The 18,602-nt window shown below is 44.2% G+C and overlaps 1 protein-coding gene across 5 annotated transcripts in view; it reads left to right on the top strand.

Annotated features, from left to right (window-relative positions):
- CACNA1F (calcium voltage-gated channel subunit alpha1 F) overlaps positions 1 to 18,602 on the top strand; it is a 326,101-nt gene that overhangs the window by 287,482 nt on the left and 20,017 nt on the right. For all 5 annotated transcript variants that reach the window (XM_063936570.1, XM_063936571.1, XM_063936568.1 and 2 more), the window contains 3 exons: positions 14,406 to 14,565; positions 16,050 to 16,177; positions 18,056 to 18,152. In XM_063936570.1, coding sequence (XP_063792640.1) covers positions 14,406 to 14,565; positions 16,050 to 16,177; positions 18,056 to 18,152 — 385 coding nt within the window. The remainder of the gene's footprint in view (positions 1 to 14,405; positions 14,566 to 16,049; positions 16,178 to 18,055; positions 18,153 to 18,602) is intronic.

The raw sequence follows: 18,602 nt of genomic DNA, 5'->3' as shown, positions 1-18,602 counted from the left end.
AACATTTTTTTTTTGGATTGTTAGCTGAAGAAAACTGTATCTGTAGGCTCTGTGACAACGTAGTTGAGGATGGGTGCATTAAGAAATGCCAATCCAGTTTTAATATCCACATGGACCGGCATCCATTGAGTGAATATCACTCCTTAGTGGGTAGTGTGCTAAATCAAACAGATTGTTGGGTATGCTCTCAAGTACCTCAAGGTCATAGCAAATCAGGACTAGTACCATTTCCTTTAACGATAGGGGAGGTACTTGAGCTAAGTGGTGGGAGGCCGGTGGACAGGAGGTTTAATATCTCCAGTCCTCCTAGTTTGAAGCTCCACCAATATCATGTGGATAGATCCCTCATATGTTTTAACATTTCCAATCCCCGAAAGCCGGGAAATTGGGAAGTGTCATGGAGTAACCAAACCATGACCTTTTCATATAGAGCAGATAGAATGCCGACAGATACAGAACTTATACGCCACATAGCCAGTAGAGGAAAATCTTTCCGATATAGGTATACCCTAGGAAATAGGATTACGAGAGTTGGAGAGGTATCACCAGGATACTGTGCACATATCGTACAAGCTGATACGTGTACTAGACAGATGGGAGAATTAGGGTTAGGAGATTTCACATGGAAGATGTGTAATATGGTTATGTCCTACTCCGTCCCATATGTTCTCCCCGATGATGCATATTTCATATGCGGGAGGAAGGCGTATAAGTGGCTTGCCCCAAACTCTGAAGGATTGTGTTATATTGGAAAAGTACTGCCTGAAGTAATGACTGTATCACATGCCAAAATGAAGGATATACACCGTGTTGCCCAAGCTCCTTATACTCACACCCATTACGAGCACGTAGTTAAACGGCATCTGATAGAAAGAACAGAGCATCAGGCCTCTGACATGATCCATGAATCCACCGGGATTCAGGTTCTAATTGCGTTAGATTTCACTCGCACCGCCAGAGGAGTGTTGAATTATAAATACATATCTGCGCTCGCAAATTTGTTAGACAATATCACAGAAATGTATGATGACACGTTTAGGTATACTGGAAGAGAACTTCAAGCTTATAAAACAGAACTAGTTCAGCATAGAATGATTCTTAATTATCTCACGGCAGTAACAGGTGGATATTGTGTCACACTGGCAACGCAGTACGGCGTGAAATGTTGCACATATATTACAAATAGTACCGAGGACCCGGTCGAGGTCATCGACCAAAAGATGGACGATATTCTCCAACTGAAGTGGGAATTTCGCAGGAGACACAATCTCACCCTTGCTGCTGTGAGTAATGAGCTGACTGGTTGGGTGTCATGGTTGAACCCGCGAAATTGGTTCTCCGGTTTAGGAGAATGGGCTCAAGGAATCATAATGGATGTAGGGAAGTTTCTCCTATGTATCTTAGGTGTTATCATAACGATTGGCTTGATATTTAGATGCGGTCAGGCTTTAACGAAGTGCAAACGAAGTACCAGGGTGATGAGTTTAAGGAGTGAGGAAACTGTAATTCCAATGGATTTGATTTATGACCCGACGGTAGAAACAATGATGTGATGAAAATGCGATTTCTACGGTCCGTTTCTTTCACCTGTTTTTCCGTTTTTTCTCCAAGGTAAAAAGACCCACTTGGACGAGGAATTTGATGAGCCGATATACAGACAACGGATGGATTAAAGAAGAAGTTTTGACAACCTGATACACAGATTTTTGATGAACTTTGCCATAGATCCCCAGTTTCCCTAGAAATTTTAAAATTACGCTAGCCCAACACTTTTGTAAATCTATGGACATTGACAAAGCTTTTTGCCCACACGCCTTTTGGCAAAAGCACAAAGAAGACTGCATTCAACAGACACCGAACAAGACTTCAACCGACAAATGTTCATTTACCTGACATAGAATACCACTGCATTTACCGTAATTATGTCTTTTCTTCATCTCTACAACCTTCAGGTAATTACACACATAGTCGATAGGGAATACAGGCACAGATATCAGCAATCACATATTCCCCAATTCATGTATCATCAACTAAAATGTGCTCCCCATTTTGTTACAATCACAGCCGAAAAGAGCTCGGTAAAGTTTGACAGCCCATCCACAGACCCGTACCGCGGGATAAGAAGGAATTCAAATGTATACTTCGCAATGCCTCGAAGCTTGATTTAAAACACGTACGGCACGATGATACATGACCCCCAAGCACGGATTCATACACACATGCTTCTGCTATCTCACTAGGTCATACCCTTTTCCTACCTTCTCCTCTCCTCCCCTACCCAACCATGTAAATGTATTAACCCCTGACATATAATTTTCTCTTTTTGAAATGTTTTAGGAAGTGGCAGTTATTGTTGACTGCCAAAGGGTGGACTGTCAAAGTCAGAAAAATATCACGATGCACACTGCCATATTTGCACCTCATACAGGTCTGCGCTGCGCATGCATGCGCTCTCCCGTGCGTGCGCATACTCGCTGTTGCGGGCACCCGCGGGCGCGCGGTATGTGCATTTACGGTAGAGTTCATGTGTTCGTAGCGTGCGACTCAATCGTTACATATTTTCACTATATAATGTATTTTCTAGATCATGGTCCCTTTGATAGAATCTGAAAGTTTGGTTAATGTAGAATGTTCATGAACAGAGAAATCCCCCTTTGTTTGATACGAAGGGTCAGACAGGAGTAATACAGTGGTGTTTAGTATCCATCGGAAGAGTATTTAATTAGCAATATTCTGGTGTTGGTTTGAAGCGGATTAATCGCTCGTGCGAATAATTATGGACATAAGAAGTTTATGTCCATTTACTGTATTTGCACTTACTTATCCATGCGGCGGGAAACCCAGTTTCCCTCCCACCTGAGCTGTTGGAAATAGTCACAGCCCACCTGTATGAATCAACCTATGACCTTTTGTTATAATGCGAGGAGGAATTCCTGTGTCCAATGAACAATGAGATTGTAGGGACCATTGAATTGTATTGTGTGTGGGGCATAAATAGACAAGCCGATCACATCCAGCTCTCACTCTTCAACGGTTATCATTGCTGAAAATCGGGAGCTGGATGTCCAGAGGCGCATGCGATCGTTTCCTTTGTGCGTAAGTTTTCTCCGCAATCATATTGTCTTTCTTTGTTGTTATGGGCCATATCTCTCTCTCTCTCTCTCTTCTCCTCTTTCTCTCGTAATCCTTTAAACGTAATAGTATTGTATTGTATTTCATGTGTAGTTATCTGGTTAGGTAGTCTATGTTATATTGTAGTGTATGACTTGTATTGTATTAATTCTTTTGCAAGTATAACATTCATAATATATATATATATATATTAGGCGTTGGACCCTAAGCACGGTATCTGTGTATTTCTTATAGTGTTAAGTATTCTCAGAGCGTCGGTGACGCTCAAACAGCTTTTAAGTTAATAAGGTTACACTGTGTTGCATCTACACCCTATCTCTACACTAAGGTTTTACAGCATATTTCATTGTTTATGGTTTAGATATAAAGGTTTAACATTGTGAGCGTCTGCGCCGCTCGTGATCTCCTCGTGGTCTCGAGCGTCCGCTACGCTGATAGCGTAGCATTACGGTAATCGCTCACCTATAAGTGTGCCCGATACCAACAGCGTATTCTCGTGAGCGTCTGTATCGCTCGAGCAGCCCGCTCCCGATACAGCGTCCGTTACGCTATAGCGAATCATTACGTTAGTCAGCAGCCAATAGCGTGCCTGCCTGTGATCTCTTGGCCATGAGCGAACGTGACGCTTGAGCGTCTCGACCACGGCTAAGCGATCGTTACGCAACGAGCGTACCCTTACGGTACTCCATACGTAAATAGCTTACAGTGTTCTTAGACCTCACAAAGGGTTTTATATAAGATAAATATTTAGCTTTATCAATTGGCTGCTCGTCCTGTCCTTCACATATCTCTGCTAGGTAATCTCAGCAGACATTATCCATCAGCAAAGGGCGGGAGATCATATTCTTCGCAGTGCTGACGGGATAAGCGTCTGCTTCGCTTAGTAAAGGGTGCTGAAGGAATCCGGGAACCGGAGGTAAGAACAACACGCTAGTATCTTTTAAAACTGTTTTATTTCTGTTTTGCGTACACACGCATATAGCTGCATTTCTTTTTCGTGTATTTTCATGTCACTCTCCTGTTTGCCATTTCACAATTGATAACGTGCTGAGAAAGATTTGTGCTATTGGTAGTTAAAGAGTAAAAACGATACATTAAGGGGTAATTTGTAAAACACACGCACAGCTTCGCCTGAGATACAAGGAAAGACCTGTGTGGTGCTTGGTAGATGATTACAGTTAAAGATCATCTACATTGATAAACGTGCTAATTGTATTTTTGTATGGCCAGCGTACACGTGTCTCTAACAAAAGGCTGAGACTCGCGAACGCAACACAAAGGCCGACGCACGCAGCGTATATTACGCAACGGAGCGTCTGGGTACGCCCACCGAAACTCAAATCGCACAATAGCATTGTTTTAGTGGGGGCGGTATAGCATAGCCACGTGATAATAGCACAAATTGATTTCAGTTTTTCCAAAACTTAGTTTAAATACCTTACTTTACTGTAATGCCTCTGGGGACAGCTATCAGACTACGGGAAATGATTTTTCTGATCAGAAAACTATAGAATGATAGTGGGTTGAAAACGGTATGAGTGTATTGAACTCCTCTTGGTGAAGTCTTTGTGAAATCTTGGTGAAGTAAATCTTGGTGAAGTAAGTCTTGGTGAATCACGGTCAAGGTGAATACGTGATGAGCACGGTCTGAGTGAAAACGTGCAACAGAGTGTGATAAAGTTTTCGGTGTATTACGCTCTGGCTGTTTTGGAGCACAGCAGGGAGACTCCAATGATCCTACCATTTATGGGCAACAAGTGTCTATAAGTGGTACGATTGGACCGCACGGTTGTATGTGTGACCAATAACGCAACGTGATATGAGGTAGTATATCCATACGTAAATCTTGCCCTCATACGTGTTGTAGGGAGCACATGCAAGCGTGATTTGTGTAAAGAAGGGAATTTTCACTGGTCACAGGAAAATCCCTAGAGATAGGGCCTGTAACGGTTACACGTGTCTGCTAAAAGGGGCGGATTCGTTGTACTCGGAGCAGAAGGAGTTCAGTGGAAGAGCTTTAAGGATTTCCACTGTAGACTTCTGTGTTTGGTGCATTTTAGGAAGTTTTTCTGTGTTAAAAAAGGTCCACAATGGAAGCCAAGTGCACAACACAGGGACGTTCAGCAGTCAGGGTTCAGACTGCAGAGGCTTGCAGACCCCGAGGGTCTGCTCGGTTAGTAATGTGGAGGAGGTATGGTCCCCACACTGAGACCTTTTGTGATGAATGGACACGAATGACTGCGGGGGATAAGGCACCATTTCCCGGGATAGGTAGTTTTGACTTAGAGGTATTGCATAATTTAAGGCAAAGGATCTGTATCATAAAATCCTGGAAGCAACGGATCAGACATTATGATTGTTTACAGTTATGGCAACAGGAAAGTGAAATGCAAAGAAATGTAACTTACATACCTAACTTTCATCTTGAGAGGAGAGACATGGCAATGGAGAGGATTATGGTTGCGGAGAAAGGCACAATGGGGTGCGATAAAAGTGCACTTAGTAACTATATTAAGAATGAATGTAACAAACGTAATAAGGTTTATAAAAATGAAAGTGTTAAATGTACAACTATTAACCCATGCAAGTCGCACCCCTTGTTAAACTTTCCTCAGGAACACCAACAAGAAAGTGAGCCCAGCACAATGTCGGAGCCTTTTCCAGCAGCCATCACACAAGACATCCAGGTGGACGCGACCAAATCGGTAAAGACTGTAATCAAACCCCCTAACGGAGGGTCAGGTGAGGTCGTGTCCACAGGTACGTATGGTATTATACATCACGCACAAACAAATGTACCTCATATCGTGGAATCAATTCAGAATGACGTTACTGGACTTAATCCTGTCAGGGTAATTGCAGTACCAAATGGGAAAACTCACTCTTCAGGAGTCACTCCTGTCAGGAACATCGCCATGTACTGCCCCTTTTCCCGAACAGAATTAAGAACAATTCTGTCTGAATTTCTTGATCCCAGGAAAGACTTAGTTGCTTGTCAAAAATACATTAGAGTGCTAGGAAACACTGCAGAGCCAAATAACAAAGATTGGAGGACAGTTTTGAGGGCATGTTTACCCCCCGATGTTGATTCATTGAAATTTATCGCTGATTGTAAGCTATATGAGGAAGTACCACTAACAGACAAGTATAACCAAGATAATGTAAAAAGAATCAATCTACAGTTAGGAGTATATTTTCCTACAGTAGTAAAGTGGAATAAAATCTTTACAATAAAACAAAAAAGAAGGTGAATCCGCATCAGAGTATTTTCACCGGGCTCTGCAGGATATGGCTAGGTACACTGGTATAGATGACATTGAAACTAACGTACACCACAGAGAGGTAGCTGTGTCTGTATTAATGGACAGCTTAAAAGACACACTAAAAATTAGGGTACAAACCTCTATACCTCATTGGAGAGGTATCTCGGTGGCTGCATTAAGAGAGTCCGCTATCGAGCATGACCAAAATATCCAAAGAACCAGGGAAGCACAGGGAGAGCGGTTGATGGTACTGAGCATCCAAGCACTAGAGGAGGCATCAAGTCGACCGGAACCCCAGGCCCCTAGCACATGGAGAAAGCCAAGGATTTGTTATCATTGTAGAAGAGAAGGGCATTATGCCAGCAACTGTAATAACCCACATAAAGTCAGACCCCCTAGACCAAGAAATGAGCAAAATTATAACACACACAATTATAATCAGGGATCTTTTAGGAAGAATTTTGGGCCACACCCATGATATGTAGTCAGGAAAGGTGATCATTAGGACTGATGGTAAGCCTGAGGTTATAGTTAATAAATTGGGAGGTCATTCCCTGAAGACACAGGAATGACCGGGTGAAACGTTGTAAATGTATCTGTGAAATGTTTCTTTTTCTCTCTCCCCATCTCTGACGATTATTGGTAGGATTCAAACATTGCATATATACTTGGTCTTTGCAGAAGTCTACCAAACCCCAGCATGACCTATCCGCATCAATGTATTCTGGCCAGATACAGACAGTAGAATATGGAAGTGCTGGGGGGAGGGACTGCGCAAGGAAACCATTGGACATGTAGATATGACAGCCTGATGATCTGACAATGTTTTAGAAAATGTTTATGTTTGAAAAATGTTTTTTTTTCTCTGTTGTTTATTGATGTGTTATGTTATATATATATATATATATATATATATATATATACATATATATATACATATGTGAACGGTTCTCTCTCTCTTGTTGTTTTTTTTTCCTCTCCCTCTTCTCACTCATGTTTTCATGTTTTAAAGATGGTATGTCACACATCAGTTAGACAAATGGTAATGCAAGATTTTTGCTCCTTACAGAAAGATCGCTGGTTTGGAAGGAATATTGCATCACCGGAATGTTCGTTTGGAAGACTGAGAGACAGCACCTTTGAGATGACAGCAGAACGAGAAGAACAACAAGACTAGAGAACTAATTATCGTAACAAGTTTCTCTCCCCCTCAAACTGTTTTCCTGTACCCCCATTACAAATTTCTCCTTTTCTCCTCCTGTAAGATGGACTCGCCTCAAGAGACTGTGATCCGTGTTTTCATGTTGACCATGGTGTTGACCAGAGCAGTCTGTTTCGGTGAGAGTACCAGTGAGGTCGAGAAAGGATCCAGAAAGGTTCTGATGACTGAGACGGAGGTGTAAATTTCCAATAGCAACACAACCACCAAGCAAAGGCGAGTACCGGAAACCCTCCCAACAACCATGTTATTTGTAAACATTTTTTTTTTGGATTGTTAGCTGAAGAAAACTGTATCTGTAGGCTCTGTGACAACGTAGTTGAGGATGGGTGCATTAAGAAATGCCAATCCAGTTTTAATATCCACATGGACCGGCATCCATTGAGTGAATATCACTCCTTAGTGGGTAGTGTGCTAAATCAAACAGATTGTTGGGTATGCTCTCAAGTACCTCAAGGTCATAGCAAATCAGGACTAGTACCATTTCCTTTAACGATAGGGGAGGTACTTGAGCTAAGTGGTGGGAGGCCGGTGGACAGGAGGTTTAATATCTCCAGTCCTCCTAGTTTGAAGCTCCACCAATATCATGTGGATAGATCCCTCATATGTTTTAACATTTCCAATCCCCGAAAGCCGGGAAATTGGGAAGTGTCATGGAGTAACCAAACCATGACCTTTTCATATAGAGCAGATAGAATGCCGACAGATACAGAACTTATACGCCACATAGCCAGTAGAGGAAAATCTTTCCGATATAGGTATACCCTAGGAAATAGGATTACGAGAGTTGGAGAGGTATCACCAGGATACTGTGCACATATCGTACAAGCTGATACGTGTACTAGACAGATGGGAGAATTAGGGTTAGGAGATTTCACATGGAAGATGTGTAATATGGTTATGTCCTACTCCGTCCCATATGTTCTCCCCGATGATGCATATTTCATATGCGGGAGGAAGGCGTATAAGTGGCTTGCCCCAAACTCTGAAGGATTGTGTTATATTGGAAAAGTACTGCCTGAAGTAATGACTGTATCACATGCCAAAATGAAGGATATGCACCGTGTTGCCCAAGCTCCTTATACTCACACCCATTACGAGCACGTAGTTAAACGGCACCTGATAGAAAGAACAGAGCATCCGGCCTCTGACATGATCCATGAATCCACCGGGATTCAGGTTCTAATCGCGTTAGATTTCACTCGCACCGCCAGAGGAGTGTTGAATTATAAATACATATCTGCGCTCGCAAATTTGTTAGACAATATCACAGAAATGTATGATGACACGTTTAGGTATACTGGAAGAGAACTTCAAGCTTATAAAACAGAACTAGTTCAGCATAGAATGATTCTTAATTATCTCACGGCAGTAACAGGTGGATATTGTGTCACACTGGCAACGCAGTACGGCGTGAAATGTTGCACATATATTACAAATAGTACCGAGGACCCGGTCGAGGTCATCGACCAAAAGATGGACGATATTCTCCAACTGAAGTGGGAATTTCGCAGGAGACACAATCTCACCCTTGCTGCTGTGAGTAATGAGCTGACTGGTTGGGTGTCATGGTTGAACCCGCGAAATTGGTTCTCCGGTTTAGGAGAATGGGCTCAAGGAATCATAATGGATGTAGGGAAGTTTCTCCTATGTATCTTAGGTGTTATCATAACGATTGGCTTGATATTTAGATGCGGTCAGGCTTTAACGAAGTGCAAACGAAGTACCAGGGTGATGAGTTTAAGGAGTGAGGAAACTGTAATTCCAATGGATTTGATTTATGACCCGACGGTAGAAACAATGATGTGATGAAAATGCGATTTCTACGGTCCGTTTCTTTCACCTGTTTTTCCGTTTTTTCTCCAAGGTAAAAAGACCCACTTGGACGAGGAATTTGATGAGCCGATATACAGACAACGGATGGATTAAAGAAGAAGTTTTGACAACCTGATACACAGATTTTTGATGAACTTTGCCATAGATCCCCAGTTTCCCTAGAAATTTTAAAATTACGCTAGCCCAACACTTTTGTAAATCTATGGACATTGACAAAGCTTTTTGCCCACACGCCTTTTGGCAAAAGCACAAAGAAGACTGCATTCAACAGACACCGAACAAGACTTCAACCGACAAATGTTCATTTACCTGACATAGAATACCACTGCATTTACCGTAATTATGTCTTTTCTTCATCTCTACAACCTTCAGGTAATTACACACATAGTCGATAGGGAATACAGGCACAGATATCAGCAATCACATATTCCCCCATTCATGTATCATCAACTAAAATGTGCTCCCCATTTTGTTACAATCACAGCAGAAAATAGCTCGGTAAAGTTTGACAGCCCATCCACAGACCCGTACCGCGGGATAAGAAGGAATTCAAATGTATACTTCGCAATGCCTCGAAGCTTGATTTAAAACACGTACGGCACGATGATACATGACCCCCAAGCACGGATTCATACACACATGCTTCTGCTATCTCACTAGGTCATACCCTTTTCCTACCTTCTCCTCTCCTCCCCTACCCAACCATGTAAATGTATTAACCCCTGACATATATTTTTCTCTTTTTGAAATGTTTTAGGAAGTGGCAGTTATTGTTGACTGCCAAAGGGTGGACTGTCAAAGTCAGAAAAATATCACGATGCACACTGCCATATTTGCACCTCATACAGGTCTGCGCTGCGCATGCGTGCGCTCTCCCGTGCGTGCGCATACTCGCTGTTGCGGGCACCCGCGGGCGCGCGGTATGTGCATTTACGGTAGAGTTCATGTGTTCGTAGCGTGCGACTCAATCGTTACATATTTTCACTATATAATGTATTTTGTAGATCATGGTCCCTTTGATAGAATCTGAAAGTTTGGTTAATGTAGAATGTTCATGAACAGAGAAATCCCCCTTTGTTTGATACGAAGGGTCAGACAGGAGTAATACAGTGGTGTTTAGTATCCATCGGAAGAGTATTTAATTAGCAATATTCCGGTGTTGGTTTGAAGCGGATTAATCGCTCGTGCGAATAATTATGGACATAAGAAGTTTATGTCCATTTACTGTATTTGCACTTACTTATCCATGCGGCGGGAAACCCAGTTTCCCTCCCACCTGAGCTGTTGGAAATAGTCACAGCCCACCTGTATGAATCAACCTATGACCTTTTGTTATAATGCGAGGAGGAATTCCTGTGTCCAATGAACAATGAGATTGTAGGGACCATTGAATTGTATTGTGTGTGGGGCATAAATAGACAAGCCGATCACATCCAGCTCTCACTCTTCAACGGTTATCATTGCTGAAAATCGGGAGCTGGATGTCCAGAGGCGCATGCGATCGTTTCCTTTGTGCGTAAGTTTTCTCCGCAATCATATTGTCTTTCTTTGTTGTTATGGGCCATATCTCTCTCTCTCTCTCTCTTCTCCTCTTTCTCTCGTAATCCTTTAAACGTAATAGTATTGTATTGTATTTCATGTGTAGTTATCTGGTTAGGTAGTCTATGTTATATTGTAGTGTATGACTTGTATTGTATTAATTCTTTTGCAAGTATAACATTCAGAATATATATATATTAGGCGTTGGACCCTAAGCACGGTATCTGTGTATTTCTTATAGTGTTAAGTATTCTCAGAGCGTCGGTGACGCTCAAACAGCTTTTAAGTTAATAAGGTTACACTGTGTTGCATCTACACCCTATCTCTACACTAAGGTTTTACAGCATATTTCATTGTTTATGGTTTAGATATAAAGGTTTAACATTGTGAGCGTCTGCGCCGCTCGTGATCTCCTCGTGGTCTCGAGCGTCCGCTACGCTGATAGCGTAGCATTACGGTAATCGCTCACCTATAAGTGTGCCCGATACCAACAGCGTATTCTCGTGAGCGTCTGTATCGCTCGAGCAGCCCGCTCCCGATACAGCGTCCGTTACGCTATAGCGAATCATTACGTTAGTCGGCAGCCAATAGCGTGCCTGCCTGTGATCTCTTGGCCGTGAGCGAACGTGACGCTTGAGCGTCTCGACCACGGCTAAGCGATCGTTACGCAACGAGCGTACCCTTACGGTACTCCATACGTAAATAGCGTACAGTGTTCTTAGACCTCACAAAGGGTTTTATATAACATAAATATTTAGCTTTATCAGCATATCTGGCATACTGTGTGGGGGCATGTGTATCTGCACTGGTGGCATATCTGGCACACTGTGTGGGGGCATGTGTATCTGCACTGGGGGCATATCTGGCATACTGTGTGGGGGCATGTGTATCTGCACTGGTGGCAAATCTGGCACACTGTGTGGGGGCATGTGTATCTGCACTGGTGGCAAATCTGGCACACTGTGTGGGGGCATGTGTATCTGCACTGGGGGCATATCTGGCACACTGTGTGGGGGCATGTGTATCTGCACTGGGGGCATATCTGGCACACTGTGTGGGGGCATGTGTATCTGCACTGGGGGCATATCTGGCACACTGTGTGTTGGCATGTGTATCTGTACTGGGGCATATCTGGCACACTGTGGGGCATGTGTATCTGCACTGGGGGCATATCTGGCACACTATGGGGGCATGTGTATCTGCACTGGGGGCATATCTGGCACACTGTGTGGGGGCATGTGTATCTGCACTGAGGGGATATCTGGCACACTGTGTGGGGGCATGTGTATCTGCACTGAGGGGATATCTGGCACACTGTGTGGGGGCATGTGTATCTGCACTGAGGGGATATCTGGCACACTGTGTGGGGGCATGTGTATCTGCACTGGTGGCATATCTGGCATACTGTGTGGGGGCATGTGTATCTGTACTGGTGGCATATCTGGCACACTGTGTGGGGGCATGTGTATCTGCACTGGGGGCATATCTGGCACACTGTGTGGGGGCATGTGTATCTGTACTGGTGGCATATCTGGCACACTGTGTGGGAGCATGTGTATCTGCACTGGGGGCATATCTGGCACACTGTGTGGGGGCATGTGTATCTGCACTGGGGGCATATCTGGCATACTGTGTGGGGGCATGTGTATCTGCACTGGGGGCATATCTGGCACACTGTGTGGGGGCATGTGAATCTGTACTGGGGCATATCTGGCACACTGTGGGGCATGTGTATCTGCACTGGGGGCATATCTGGCACTGTGGGGGCATATGTATCTGACACTGGGGGAATATCAGGTAATGTGGGAACATGTGTATCTGGCACTGGGGGCATATATGTATTTGGCACTGTGGGGACATGTGTATTTGGCACTGTGGGTGCATACATGTATTTGGCACTGTGGGGGAATACATGTATTTGGCACTGTGGGGCATATATGTATCTGGCACTGTGGGGCATATATGTATCTGGCACTGTGGGGCATATATGTATCTGGCACTGTAGGGACATGTATGTATCTGGCACTGTAGGGACATGTATGTATCTGGCACTGTGGGGGCATATATGTATCTGGCAGTGTAGGGACATGTGTGTATCTGGCACTGTGGGGGCATATCTGTATCTGGCAGTGTGGAGGCACCCATTTTTTGGCATTTTTATATGTATGTTGCACTGTACTGGGGAATTATATGTATGTGGCACTGTACAACATGACTAAAAACGGGGTTACGACACAAGGTCATACTCCTACTCCTACTCCAGAAACGCCTCTTCCCTGTCAATCACTCTGCAGCCAGCAGTGCGACTGAAAAGCTTCGCTAGACCTTGTGTGAAAAAGCATCGGCTGTTGTGAAAGTACGACGCGCATGCGCATTGCACCGCATACGCATGCGCAGAAGTGCCGCTTTTTTGCCTAATCGCTGCGCTGCGAACGAAAACAGCTGGCGAACAACTCGGATTGACCACCCTTATCCCTTGACTATGGATCTTTTCTGGCTCTTTGCCTCTGACTGGTTGGCCACCCCTGTGCTAGATAAAAGAGAAATAGAATCGGATTAGTTGCTATAGGCAACATCCCATCTTAAATAGACCTCCCATCTGAGCAAATTAACCCCTATGAATGTAGTACCTGAAGCATTCTTACAGAGCATTATAGGTAAACGAGCATTATGGTGGGAATGTTGTTATATGAAACCCACAACAAATGTATTAATCATTAAAATATGGCATGTATGTGGGATATATAAATACAGTATGTATATTTTGGATGCACAATGCAGCTTGATAGACAACTCAAAGCAACGTGTCAGCTCTAAGCAATGTGAACACAGAAAGAGGGCCTTTAAAATAAATGAATCAGTTGTGTATAATGCATACTTGCCTATTCTCCCGGAAAGGCCGGGAGGCTCCCGAAAATTGGGTGTCACTCCCGGCCCCCTGGGGAAGTGGGCAAGTCTACCGAATCCCGCTGCACCCCAGCCACACCCTCACGCGCACCGGCACCCGCTCCTTTCGCATCCTGACACAGAGAATCGGACGGGATTCACGCATCATCGTAGCCCCGCCCCCCACTTCACAATGCCGGTAATGGTTCGCAGCGGCAGCATGTGATGTCATGGTCCGGACACACCTCCATTGTCCGGACTGCACCCCCCAATGCTACATTGACACCCATTAAACGCTGTGTCGACGCCCCGTCTGCCCCGCAAACGCCTCTGCCTGTCAGTCAGGTAGAGGCATCCGCATAAGTGATCTCACTGTGTGTGCACGTGCAGTACGGCACCTACGCATACGCACACTGCACATCGCTGATGCCTTCCATACTGAATTAGACCCTGTGTTTTAAATGCCCCAAATTGATTAAACAATGTGAAATGCACACGGCCCAGGGCGCTGACTGTTCTCTCTTCTATAGGTGTGCCACAGGCGAGGCCTGGCAGGAGATTATGTTGGCCAGTCTGCCCGGCAAGAGATGTGATATTGAGTCGGACTTTGCTCCAGAGGAAGAGTTTACCTGTGGGAGCAACTTTGCTATTGTTTATTTTATCAGCTTTTTCATGCTTTGCGCCTTCCTGGTAAGTAAAACAGAGAGACCTTTGATTGCCGATCTTCACGTAGTTGAGTGATTATTTGCAACGGTGCATGCACAAAGAGTTCCGGATACCCCTACAGCACATGCGTTTCAGGGTTTATGAGCAAAGGTGTTGCTTTCATGATAGACTAAAGGAACACCAGCAGTATTACAGCGTGCAGAGACACAGAAAGTGGGCGTCTCAGTCTTTGCACAGTCAGATGCAGGATACTACAGCAGAGGAAGGGCTGATACTAGCAATTGCATATTATCGCAGCCGGGACTCCAGAAACAGACGCAACACTAGAGAGCAGCAGAGTCCACCTCGGAATCATGCCCTAAGTGTGTAATATGCTTTTATAGTGAGGCAGTATAACTGCAGCACTCTGATCTTTGCTACCTATGTATCCCAGGCCTGTGCATAATGTTTACTGAGCGTACACATGTAATCCATGCTCTGTCCTGAATGATATGTGGTAGGGGCATCTTAAGAGAGGAGGAGGCCCTATGTGCAGTCTCCTTCTGGGCCCCCTCCTCTCTGGCCGGTAGCGTTTTTGACTCTTTGCATTAGGGTTCCCTAGCGCAGTCCCAAAGTGTATTGCACATGCACAGGTCTCTGGAAAATGGTGCGGTGGCCATTTTCCCAGTGATTTTCCTACTGCGCATGTGCAAAACACCGGGAAAATGGCCACTACGCAGAGCTGCTGCTGCAATGCGGGACTCCAAGGGGTAAGTATTGAAAAAAATGGGTGTGTGGTGTGGCCCCCCCTGGACCCTCGGGGGCCCGTATGCACTGCACACACTGCTGCACCCATTATAAAAATATGATATGTAGCTGTGGTGGACATTTAATATAAAGACCCTAACTGATGCAATTGATTTATATATTACTTTACTTTTATAACACGTTTTCCACAGCCCTTAACAGAGAATATTGCAGCCATTCACATCGATACCTGACCCAGTGGAGCTTGCAATCTATATTCCCTATCACATGGACACACACCTACACACTAGGGTTAATTCAGTGTAAAATGATAGCACACTGAGTGTCCTAATCTGTATGTACGCCTTGCATTTGGCAGTGATTGAAAATGAGGTCTTCTGAGGTAAAAGTATGCAAATATCTCCGCACCATTCTCTTGGCTTTATTTCTGAGATATGATTTTCCTGCTATTAGAATGCACTTTAGCCACTGAGATGTATTAGGTGACTCGATTTCCATATAATACAAACTGGACTCCGCCTGAAGCATATAAGGCCCTGTTTTATATTCAGAGCACAAAACACAGAAAAAATGTGTAAGAATTCCCCTCAGACATCCCTTATAAACTAGTGCCACAGAGGTTAGCAAGGACACGCAGGAGAGACATTCTATCTAAGAGGTGTAGAATGTACCCATTTCTTAAATGTTCATTAGCAATATTTCTAGTGTTTTAATTGCTTTATTTGTATGGATGTGGTGATTGCTATAGTTTTTCACTTCAGATCATCAACTTGTTCGTGGCGGTCATTATGGATAATTTTGATTATCTCACAAGGGATTGGTCCATTTTGGGACCTCATCATTTGGATGAGTTTAAGAGAATATGGTCTGAGTATGACCCAGAAGCAAAGTAAGTACTGAAGCTCATATCCCCACCTCAGAACCAAAAACCATCCTACTGTATATATCGTCATACCAAACTGCAATCCTTATCATCATTACACCAAACGACAATCCTTTCTGTCATCGCGCCAAACCATAATCCTCGCTATCATCGTGCCAAACCATAATCCTTTCTTTTATCATGTCAAACCATAATCCTCACTATCATCAAACCAAACCACAATCCTCATTATCATCATACCAAACCACAATCCTTTCTGTCATCGTGCTAAACCATAATCCTCCCTTTCATCACACCAAACCACAATCCTCGTCATCTTTATACCAAACCACAATCCTTGTCATCGTCATACCAAACCACAACTATCATCATCATCATACCAAACCACAGTCTTGGTCATCATCATACCAAACCACAATCCTATCTGTCATCATGCCAAACCATAATCCTTGCAATCAACATACCAAACCACAATCATCACTATTATCATACCAAACCATAATCCTCTTCATCATCCTACCAAACCAATATCTAGATCCGGTATGAAATACCAGCAGACGGAATGCCGGCTGTCAGTATAGCGACAGTGGAATCCTGGCAGCGAGGCTGCAAGTCCCCTCGTGGGCTCGCTGTGCTCGCCATGCTTCAGGCCCGGTGGTGAGCTTTGCTCACCGCAGGCTCTATTCCCACTCGGTTGGTGGCGTGGACCCACCAACCGAGTGGGAAATCTAGGCGGGTGTCGGGATTCTGGGCGCTGGTATAATGTCAGCTGTTGGGATTCCAGTGTCGGTATCCTGAATGCTGGGATAGGGTGGCCAATCCCGGGATCAGGATTGGCGGTATCCCGGGATTTAGGCCTAAAATTGTCCGGGATTCAAGACCAGGATTGGAGCTTTCAATCCCGGGATTGGAGCTTCCAATCCCGGGGATTTTCGGGATTAGAAAACCACCTTGTTTTTTCAATGGCAGGCAGCGTTGAGCTTCCTCAGGAGGCTCAGACGCTGCCCAGCTCCCTCCTCTCGCCTCCACCTGCCCCCAGCTATGCGTACTGTGCAGCATGACGTGAAGCCACCACCCGCGCTGCCCGGATCGCACTGCGCCCGCCTGCCGCAAGTGAACCTGCCCACACTCCCAGTGGATGGTGTGTAGTTCTGTGGGCTGGGTGGGTCCGAGAAGGGGGTGGGGCAATGAAGATTTTAATATCTTCAAATCAATCCCAGGTATCCCGGGAATCCTGGGACTGATCATTTTTCAATCCCGATACCTGGGATTGAAAAAAAGGCTGGGATTGTCCTCCCTATGCTGGGATCCCGACAGCTGGAATTTTAACTCCATCCCCATAATCCTCGCTGTCATCATACCAAACCATAATCCTCACCATCAGCAAACGAAACCATAATCCTCGCTATCGTCATACCAAACCATAATCTTCACTATCATCATACCAAACCACAATCCTCTTCATTATCATACCAAACCACAATACCCGTCATCATCATACCAAACCACAATCCTCTCTATCATCATGCCTAACTGCAATCCTCGCCATCATCATACCAAACCATAATCCTTCTTTCATCACTTCACCTGCTCTCTTCCACCACTCCATTTGCTTTCTTCTACAGTGCCACCTGCTCTCTTATCTTATCAACCCCTTTCTTACATCATATCAACCACTCTCTTACAGCACTTCATCTGCTCTATCCCACCATAGCACCTGGTCTCATGTCACACCTGCTGTCTTCCACCACTTCACCCGCTGTCTTCCACCACTTCACCTGCTCTCTTCCATCTCTTCACCACACTCTTCCACCACTTTACCAGCTTTCTTCCAACCTTTGCCTTATAATTTAAGAAGTAAATAGTCCTTTGACTTTTTTCCAGGGGCCGTATTAAACACTTGGATGTGGTGACCTTATTGCGCCGTATCCAGCCTCCCCTGGGATTTGGAAAACTATGCCCACACCGTGTGGCATGTAAGGTAAGCATACAACAACACTGTCATTGAGGAGATTTGGGAGTTCCAAAGATTTGTTAGAACAGAGAGCCACTTTAGTCAGAGAACCACACTTAACCAGTCATGAAACATAAACAGAAATATTAGAAATAGATCAGGGGTTTTATTATTTTGGTTTTATTTATTTTTTTTACAATATCTGTAGATCAGGCATGTCAAACTCAAACTCCCACCTGGGCCGAATAATCAAGGTCTAAGTCTTTCTTGTGTGGTCCGTGAGAAAAACAAAGATTCTTATATGCAATTTTCAAATGTTTTTTTTTTTAGATAAACAATAATAAAGTATAATCAAAGAGATGTCAAGTATCGTGAAGAAAACATTTACTTTAATGCAGTGGTGCAAGTAGGAAAAAATTCTTTGTGGTACTGTGTGCGTGCGCCAATTGCGTGCGTCCCAAAAAAATGGGTGTGTGA

The sequence above is a fragment of the Pseudophryne corroboree genome, chromosome 8, assembly GCF_028390025.1.
Source record: "Pseudophryne corroboree isolate aPseCor3 chromosome 8, aPseCor3.hap2, whole genome shotgun sequence".
Classification (NCBI taxonomy): domain Eukaryota; kingdom Metazoa; phylum Chordata; class Amphibia; order Anura; family Myobatrachidae; genus Pseudophryne; species Pseudophryne corroboree.
The sequence above is the reverse complement of the archived record's forward strand: the minus strand, read 5'-3'. Positions and strand labels throughout refer to the sequence as shown.